At 43.8% G+C, this 10,229-nt stretch overlaps 1 protein-coding gene across 1 annotated transcript in view; it reads right to left on the bottom strand.

The window, feature by feature from the left end:
* Positions 1-8,857, bottom strand: part of fat2 (FAT atypical cadherin 2) — a 58,717-nt gene extending 49,860 nt beyond the window's left edge. The window contains exons 1-2 of the mRNA XM_070836696.1: positions 5,605-8,857; positions 4,502-4,813 (exon numbers count right to left, since the gene is read on the bottom strand). Coding sequence (XP_070692797.1) covers positions 4,502-4,813; positions 5,605-8,857 — 3,565 coding nt within the window. The remainder of the gene's footprint in view (positions 1-4,501; positions 4,814-5,604) is intronic.
* Positions 8,858-10,229: the final 1,372 nt, after the last annotated feature.

The following is a 10,229-nucleotide window of genomic DNA, read 5'->3' as shown; positions in this document are numbered from 1 at the left end:
TCTCTGTCTCTCTCTCTGTCTCTCTCTCTCTCTCTCTGTCTCTGTCTCTCTCTCTCTCTCTGTGTCTCTGTCTCTCTGTCTCTCTGTCTCTCTCTCTCTGTCTCTCTCTCTCTCTCTGTGTCTCTCTCTCTCCCTTTGGTAAAGTAGATAAATCCTATATTGAAGTCAAACCATGATGCAGCAGCCTTTAGACTTGGTCATGCTGCTTGTTTACGGCCCGTCTGTTCTGGCGACAGAGAAGTGATGTACGCCTGCTCTCAGGTCTGAGGAAACTCAACACTCACCCAGTTCAATTACTCCTCATACGTTAAATCATTGCTTGGCCAAAACAACCAATCGCAGAGCTCTCTGTCTGCCAGCAGAGCGACCATGCGGTTGGGTTTGAGCTGGCGCTGCTGACGAGCTGACAGAAACCACCGGCGGTTTGGTGACTCAGCGTTCATATCCTGATATAAACTATGTGGCTCGGCAGGTTTTCACACTCATTTAGCTGCTGTACAGCTGTTTGTTGGGAGTCTGTGTGCGTTTGAAACCTCAACTTTTGCCCAGCAAGAAATCTAATTTTATGTCTAAACACTGTCATTATGCAGAGTATAACATTTCGTACAGACTCTGTAAACAGCATCACAGGGGGGTTACTAGGCTGGCATCTTTACAAACTCTACCCCCAGACATATAATACAAGAACAGTGAACAAATAATGTTGGTAATTTCACTTTTCACATGTCCATGCTTTGGTATGGTTGCCTTTGTTGGACAGTGACGTGAGGAGGCAGACAGGAAATGATGAAATGGTTCACCAATGGTTGTGGTCATGCAGCTGTCGTTAGTCATCTGTAAAGCACTTTGACTTGCACCTCTGAGAAAGCTGCTACACAAATAAAGTTTGATTAATGCCTGTCTGAGGTTGGACGTTCTGATGTACTCTCCTGAGCGGGGAGAGAGTGACACGAGATGGATCGCAGACATGTGGGGAAAGGTGCTGGTAGATGATCTGATTGATCTGAAGCTGTCTGGATGTATTTCTGAGCTGGGGCAGCAGCACTTTCTAACTCTGGCAGTATTCAGCTCACCAGGACATGCACCTTCCTGTTTACTTTCTGTTTTGTGCTAATTAACTTCTTACCCCTCCCTCAAAAGCTTGCAGCTCAGAGGACTATTTAGCATCTATGGTGTCAGCCTCAGGGCTTGGCAGCAGTGGAGAGAACATTCACTCAAGTATTTCCAGTTTACATAACTACTCATAAGGAGAATAAATAAATAAAATTAAAATGGTACATGAAATTAGCTGAATGAACTTCAGAATGCTGCTTACACATGAATAATTATTCACCTGTATAATGTTATAATGTTAAAAAGATATAGCACTAACAGGACCTCTCTGCACGATGACTGCTGTTACTGCTGATGGTACGACTGTACTCCTACTAACATACATGCATGGGTGCAGCACTTTTCCTCTCTGCTGTTGGAGCATAACTTTTACTTAATGAGGGTCATCAGGAGGAGTCGGTGGAGGAGCAGACAGAGCTGAGGACCAGAGTGAAGTGAAAGGCCCCCTGATTACGACAGTGCAAACAAGCCCTGCTGGGAGGAAATCATTAGGACAGGACAGGTGGGACTAAGGGTGTTTTTATCATTAGTGCAGGCGTGGGAATGAGGGGCAAGGCCTCATCTCTCCCTCAGCGCCTGGTTTCACTTGAAGTGCTCCACTGCATCAAAACCACGTGAAGATAAACAGCAGAGTCTGACATGTCAGGACCCGTCTGTTTGTCTCCTCGTCTTTCTCTCTCGATTCACTGCAATTCCACAGCGCCTACCTCCCATCTTTTTGGTTTGGGTTTTATGTAGCCTTTCCTTCATTCCCTGAGCCCTGTCAGCATTCTGTTTGATAGCAGATGTCTTAAATTACATGGAAAAATTTCAGAAATATCAGTGTGTGGGGGGGGAGGCTGTCAGCCTCGACAAAGCACAAAGAAACATAACAAACATATCAAACATAACAACCTGCAAGTCTTGGTTTAGATGGGGAGTGTCTTTCTTCAATTAAGACCACAAAATTACCCTGCTGGCTGACACCCCCACTATCTGATCTGATCTGAGATGGAAAACTCCACACTGTTTGTCTGACTAACTGTGATAATTGATCAATGCAGCCATTTAGTGTGGACAAAACTTTTCAAGATACAAAACGTGACACATGCAGTTCTGTGCTAATGTTTCCTAAATGAGGGGAACAGACAGATTTCCTCTCTGTGGTGAAAATTAAGGCAAAGATAGATTTCAAAAGCAGTGATACTTTTTCATTTATCCCAAACCCTTTGACTTGACTTGACGGAGATAGAGGCAGAAGGGAAAAACAGCCTGGAGCAAAAGAAGTGAAATGATAAGCCCCGGCTTATTTCATGTTTAAAAACAGTTCACAAAGCAGACCAACAGGAGGATGACTGGTGTTGGTGTCGGCCAGAGCAGCACTGAGGCTCACTGATGTGTTTTTAAAGAGATAAATCAGTGTGATACTCACACAACACAGCTCAGCACATACATTTACTGGTCTGTTTTGTTTCTCCAGACCTTCTCCTTTACCACTTCTCAGTTTCTTGCTTATGAACATGAAATGTAAAAAACAGAAACTAAAGCAAGCTGCTTCACGACACATTGATTCAAGGATCTTAGAGGCTCTCTGCTCAACTGAGGAATTTGCGAACTTGCCTGACCTTGACAACAAACAGCTTTTCTGTGGAACTCATATTGAGACCTACACTGGATTTACACAACCGACAGACTGTGATTTTCACTCATTTGGGTCATTTGGCACTCCCTGATCACCTGCACAGTTACTGAAGCTGGAGCGCTGCTACCTTAAACTGAAAAGTCAGGTCATTTGTGTGAATGTCAACATTTCCTTCCAGTGGTTTTCCTACCGCTCATATAAATTCCCTTTAGCTTTAAACTTCTAAAGCGTGTTCATTATTGTGCTGCTCTAACAGCTTCCCTCCAGGTGCACAGATCACTTAACTTTCACTTTATCTTCTTCACAACCAGAAATAACTGATATGTTATTGGGTTATTGTCACAATATCACAAGTTTGTTTCAACATCACTGTAGCTGAAACATTAAGAGTTGCCTTCAGTAGCTCCGTGAGGCTAAGTCTGACCACATAATGGTGAGGTTACAGTATAAAGTAATAAGTTCAATAGCTTTTCTACATAACTGAGGTCATTTACATTCAAGACACCTCAGACTTAACTACAGAAATCCAACACAAAAAACCTTTTTCCACCAAACACAATCCTCTGCTAGTGTGCATGAGCAAATTAATATCAAGTACACCAGCTTTTACACAAAAGAAGCTTGTGTTAATGGGTCTGCCACCTCCCTTCCCTTTGTGTGACGTCTCTACATTAACACGACTGGCCCTCCTTGTCTCTAATCCTTTGGTATACTGGCCTCAGGGTGTGGACAAACACCGAAGCTACCTGCTCATCACATCAGAGGACTGGGCTTGTAGCAGCTTGTAGCATAAGAGCTAATGCTGCACTCATTTAGGTGAACATCAAAGTCTGCACCAGATGACTCAGATACAACTGTCAAACCTAAAAACGCAAATCCTGGGGAAGATGGATTCAGAGATGGATTCAGATTACAGATGAGTTTCTCATGATGAAGTTTCCTGTTCAACTCAACCCTCTCTGCGACACACCCAGGTTCTGCTCAGACTTGCAACTATAGATCAGGAGATATTAACCATTTTCCAACTGGCCAGCAGGCTTTGGGTGACGGTCAGATAAGGAAGGAATAGCAGCAAAGGTAGAAAATGGGAGGAATGTTTGCATATATACCATCACGAGTACATACTTTGTCCATTGGATCATTTTGAGAATTACAAAAAAAATAATTACAGATTATTATCTGTAATCACTTTAAGTCCTTAACGACACCTGCCTACATGTTGGAAGATTTCAGTTTCATTTCCACTGAATGAATATAAAAGTAGTGTGTGCAAATTATATTGAATTTTCCATTTGATGTAAAGGTACAATCATAATAAAATAGGTTTTTAAATGATGATAATGAATCTATAATCATGTTGGTACTGGCTCAGGTTGCTGCATCAGCATCTGAATTGATCTCCAGTGACACAGACCAGACACTGAGGCATGAATGTAAAACAGCAGCACCCTGGGAAAAATTATTCTGGGAAAGAATATTAAATGTCTTAAAGTTGCGGAAACATTTCACAAGGCATTTGAAAGCCCCATGCCCACTGCCTCAGTTTCTGATCATGACAGAAAACATTTACAGACTGAGTCTTTAGACAAAAATATCAGATTAGGTAAATATTTTTAGTAAAATAGAAAAGAAAAACTGCAAATTGAAAGAAAATGTCCTTTGTTTCTATTGCATGTGTTGTCAACAGATATCATCTTATATTATTATGATGAAGAAAATTATTTCTGTTATAGTAGACAATGTTCCTGCTTGATCAGCCTTAATTACCTGTTTTGGCATCAACATCGAAGTATGTGCGATGAGATTCCAGCATTTGGAAGGAAAGCTTCTCCTCAGAGGATGTGTCCACGTCTGTGGCGGACACCCGGACAACCGCCTTGACCGTGTCCACATTCTCCTGGACGGATCCAAAATATACTGGCTGAGAAAGTTCGGGGGCATTATCGTTAACGTCCAAGACCTCCAGAAAGACGTGGGTCCATGAGATCAGAGGCTCTGTTCCCATATCAGTTACATAGACAGAGAGCCAGTAGTGAGGCATCATCTCCCGGTCTAACGTCTCTGTTGTACGAATCACACCTGAGGCACATGACAGGGTGTTAGATTAGGATTAACTGATCACGTAAATCATAGTTTTCACTTGTGAATACACCAGCATTTACTTGGTTCTAACCTGCTGCTGTGCCTCAGAATCAAACACTAATCAAGTATAATCAATGTTATACTCAATGACTGTAATGACCTTGGAGGAAATATCGATCACTTTGACATCCATAAAGCTTAAGGTGCTCATCAACATCCAAAGGCACAGCAACAGTACACAACATGACACAGTATAGTGATGGTCTGCCAGCGGTCTAAAAACAAGTGAGGTCAACTTTTTTGCACATAGCTGCATTCAGCAGCAGTTTAAACTTGGATATCCTGAGGGAGAGCTTAAAAAACTAGCAACACAGAAAAGGAAATGTATTTCAGCACAGTGCCGTTATGACAGCGAACTCCATTTGCCCTGATTTTATCTGAGCCGTAAGTGCTGCAGCAGGTTAAAGGAATGCACTACGCTGTATCGCGAGGTCGCAGGGTATCACCTGCAAAGGATATGCTGATGTGAAAATAGAACCAAACCACCCCAGGGGAAATATCATGTTGGTCAAATACGTATGTGTCTCATCATATTGGTATCTAAAGGAAACTACATGTGACCTCTGCCCTGGGGGGGCATTATTCCTCCTGTGGCCTGATGTTAGTCACTCCTGTCAGGCAAACAGGGGCACCACAAGTGAGTCAAATTATATAAGAAAGTTTAGGAGGGTCAGGATCAATTTACTGTTCAAAACTACTCTAAAGCAAAACCACAGGATTTTTCTTACCTGTTTCCTCATCAATGGCGAACACTCCAAGACCAGAGCCATCATTGATGTGGTACCTGACAATTCCATCTCTGCCCAGGTCCTTGTCTGACGCCGTAAGCGTTACCACTGTTGTCCCAACTGCTGCATCCTCCATCACTCTGGCCTGGTACACAAACTCTGAGAACACTGGCCTGTGGAGGTTCTCATTGACGTCCAACACCTGAATCTCCACAAAGCAGGAGGAAGAGAGGGAGCGAGGGAGACCGTGATCAACGGCCCGAACTGTGAGGTTGTACACTGGCCGCCTCTCAAAGTCCAGCTCCCTCTCGAGGGTCAAGGCACCCGTGGAGGAGTCAAGATTAAAGATCCCACTCTCTGTATTCTTAAGGTTGTAGGTGACAAGGCCTCCACTGCCCAGATCCAAGTCGACACTCTCAATCCAGACAAGGAGCGTTCCCACAGGTACATCCTCTGGGACTTTTATTTTGTAAACTTTGGGTACAAACTTGGGTGGGTTGTCATTTATGTCTTGTAAAACCACCACAAGGTCAATTGTGGAGAACATCTGAGGACCAGTTTTGGCCTGGTCTCTTGCTTGAATCCGGAGGTCATGCCTGGGTGAAGTTTCTCGATCCAAATGACCCGTCACGGTCACCTCACCTGTCAGTTCATCAATTCTGAATAGGTCAGTAGCCATCAGCAAGGAGTATTGTACGTTTCCGCTCATATCTACATCAGGATCTGTTGCATGAGCTGTAAAAATAATGGAGTCCAGCTCTGTGTTTTCAGGCACACGAATAACATATCTGGGCTGATCAAAACCAGGAGGACTGTCATTGACATCCACAACATTCACGGCAACAAACTTCCATGCAGATGTTTGTGGCGTTCCCAAATCATAAACAGTGATGTTGAGAATGTAGAACTCTTTACTCTCTCTGTCCAATGGGCACACTAACTGGAGGTCACCAGAGAAAAGGTCAATGGAGAAACAGCCATCCTCATTCCCACCTGATATGACGTACACAAGCTGACCGTTAAATCCAGTGTCGGCGTCGGTTGCCTTGAACCGAACAATGGTGGAATTGAGTGGATAGTCCTCAGGGAGGTCAACCGAACCTGGGATGCTCAAGTCAAACTTAGGAGAATGTCGGTTGATGATGTGAATATCAGAGAATGTGTCTTCCTCTGGATTGGTTAAAATGGGTTTGATTGACTCTATCAGTTTATCGGTCAGCTGTTTGAAAATGCCCGTTTCATGGCAGTGGAGAGTTGCATCATCGCCTCTGTTGGTGACGGTTACCCTGACAACTGAAGCTTCAGATACATGTTTGCCATCTGTGGCTACCACTCTCAAAGTAAAGGAACCGGCTCGCAGGGGCATTGGCTGCTTAAGGGTGATGGCTCCTGAAACGGAATCAATACCAAATACTTGGAGTTCATTTCCTGACTCAATGACATACCCCAGCTGCTGCAGCTCATCTAAATCAATGGCTGACAGCTCAGCGACTGTGTGCCCCACAGGGAAATCTAGAGGTACAGTGGTGTTGCAGCCCACCCTCTCAAACAGAGGGATATTGTCATTGACATTGTTCAGTGTTATGGTCACGGGACATTCGCTGACCTGACTGAAGGGGCTGCCGCTGTCAGAGGCCCAAACCCTCAGATGGTACCGCCGTTTCATCAACTCATAGTCTAAATGCTCAGAGGTTGAGATGACACCTGTGAAAGGGTCTATTGTGAAAGGTAAGGGGCCTGAGTTGGCAATAGTGTATGTCACAAAGGCGTTTTTACCTTTATCCTTGTCTGTGGCTGCTACTTTCAAAACACTGCTGCCAACAGGTGTGTTTTCATCCAGCGTGGCCTGATACGAGGCATGGCTGAACTGTGGGCTGTTGTCATTTTCATCTGTTACCTCAACCACTATGTGGGTCTCAGCTTCACCATAATTGGCCACTACATCAAATTCGTATCGATCCTTTCTCTCATAGTCAAATGTGTCTATTGTTATGATAATTCCTGTTTTGGGATTTATCTTGAATTTTGTGCTATCTGGGTTATTTTTTATACTAAAAGTAACATTATAAGGTACCGAGGTGACAGAAACCTTAACTACATGAGTTTTAGGGGGTGAAAATTCACTCAGTGTGACAATGTAGGTATCTTCAACAAATGCCAACGGGCTGTAATGATAGGCTGGAACATGGATTTCTGTAATTGGAGAGAACAAACTTGGGAAGCTCCTGTCTTTAGCTTGAAGGGACAGATTCATCCCAAAAGGAGTTTGAGACCAGATAATCCTCTTTGTAGAGATCACCTGGAAGTCACTGCCCTGCACACCTAAGGGGATTATCTCAAAACACTTGTGAGGATCCCCTCCAACAATATTAAGGGATTCCACGGGCTTAACTGCTGCTTCCACATGGACATTGATAGTTACTTTGCCATCTGCAGAGACTGTGGGTTTGGGGGCAGGTGTAATAACTGGAGACCCCATGGACATTGTTTGTACGTTTACTGTAACCCTGGCAACATTACCAAACTTCTGAACACCAGATATCTTCTTTGTCCTGTCCTCAGCCAAAACAGTGAGGTCGTATCTCTCTGTGCGGGCATGATTGAGCTTCTTGACCAGGCTGACTGTGCCTGTGAAGGGGTTGACGACAAAAGGATGCGCTCTGCTGGTGAAAGAGTAATAAAACTCAGCATTGCTCCCAATATCAGCGTCTGTAGCACTAACCCTAACTACACTTGACTTAAGTGGAGTGTCCTCCCTGATGGCCACGTTGTATGATGCAGGATAGAAAAGAGGCTTTAGGTCATTGGTATCAAGCACCTGGACAAACACCTTTGTCTTTGCCTGGAAGTCAAAAGTGTTTTCGGTTGCCTCCACAGTGAGAGCGTAAGTGTCTCTGACCTCCCTGTTGAGGAGTGCGGAGTTACTGCTGCGCGTTTTGATCCTGAGGAAGCAGAAATCCCCAACTTTGATAGCTTCTGCCTGGAAAAGGCCATCCTCATCACCTGAGATGACACTATATTTGATTTCCGACAACAGATCTGTCACTTCGATGCCCATTTTCACAGGTGTCTCAATGTATGTCCGCGGGGCAGAGTTCTCATAGATGGTGGTGTTGTAGAGATGGTGTGTGAACCTCAGAGGTGAGCTGTATTTTCCTTTTCTCATACTCCCCAGACAGCTCGCCAAATTCAAGAGGACTGCTGCTAAAGTAAGGAGAATAGTTCCAAAACCTGCCATCTTCAGTGCCTCCATGAAGATCCTGAGACCTGTGAAAAAGGAAAACACACATAAATGTCCTGCATTACACGATAAACCAGGAATAGGAGAAAAGCCTTCATAGAAACAGATTCTTTTCTGTAACAATTTGTACAGCTGCAGATAAACACATGATCCACACTAGACCAAACATTTCCCTTAAGCTCTACAAAGATTACAAAATGGATGCACAATACACAATGACAGAGCAGAGGGGAAGCCTGTGGCAATGTACCGGAGTCCTGTCCTGACTTGCTTTGACCAAAATAAGAAGCAAAAGTAAAGCAATACATTGTTTCAGGATCTGAACATTGCCTCCAAGCCTTTTCAGGCAGGTGGCAGCCAAAACCCTTCTCCATAATTATTCCTCGGGCGGCCACAAGCCAACAAAACATACTCATCAAAATTATTACTTCTTAGCTTTTGTCATCACAGAGCTATAATGAGGGATTTGTAGTTTGACAACTTGGTATCGTGCTGATGACAGTAGGTGGTTCAGTTCTGATCCCAGTGTAAACTGAGCATGTGGCCTGTAGGTCTGCGCTGGTGTTTGCTTTATGTCCATTAGACATCCCTGGGCCACCAAACTACTGCTTTCACAATAAACAGAGGATCAGGATCCCACACTAGTGGAACTGCAACATCTGTTGGAATTGCAGTCTCTGTTTTACGAGGGAGACAAAGACAAACTACTTGTACACTAAAGTTGAAGCGTTATTATGCAAACCGCAGCCGTGATTATTTATATTGTTTATGAAGCAATAGAAAACATTTCTTGAATGCTGTTTTGCTGAATTGTTAAATTAAATGGCAGTTGCTCTTTAACCCTTCTAGTCTAGGACCGCCACACGACGTCAAAGTCACATGTCGCACGTTTGAAAACGTAAAGCTGTGACACAAGCACGCAGGTGCTCAGTTCAAAGACTGTTGGAAAGCGGACACTTCAAACTTTTTACAAGTGTTTGAATTTTGTCGATCGGCCTATTAAGACTAAATTTATGAAGAGCTGAAGTGGCTCACTACAGCTCTTCTACGAGTTAGAAGATGCTGAATCTGGGAAAGAACGTTCTGATTCTGAGGAAGACTCCTTTCAGAGGATGAAGTGGATGCTGCACGTGAAGACGAAGGAGAGGAGGTGTCCGCGCAGACCCCCGCTCCTCCAAAGATCCAACTAGTTCCTGCTCGGATTTTGTGTTTCTTTTGCACTTTTACATCCAGTGTGTCCATATATTATGTCAGAATAAATAAATACCTGCAGAATCACATAGGTGAGGTTGTGCTGAAAAGAAAGACACAAAGAAAGGCAAGAAAAAGGTAAACTGGGAAACACAAAGGTCAAATGAAAAGTAGTACAAAACGTCGTTTTAGA

The sequence above is a fragment of the Pempheris klunzingeri genome, chromosome 9, assembly GCF_042242105.1.
Source record: "Pempheris klunzingeri isolate RE-2024b chromosome 9, fPemKlu1.hap1, whole genome shotgun sequence".
NCBI lineage: Eukaryota > Metazoa > Chordata > Actinopteri > Acropomatiformes > Pempheridae > Pempheris > Pempheris klunzingeri.
The sequence above is the reverse complement of the archived record's forward strand: the minus strand, read 5'-3'. Positions and strand labels throughout refer to the sequence as shown.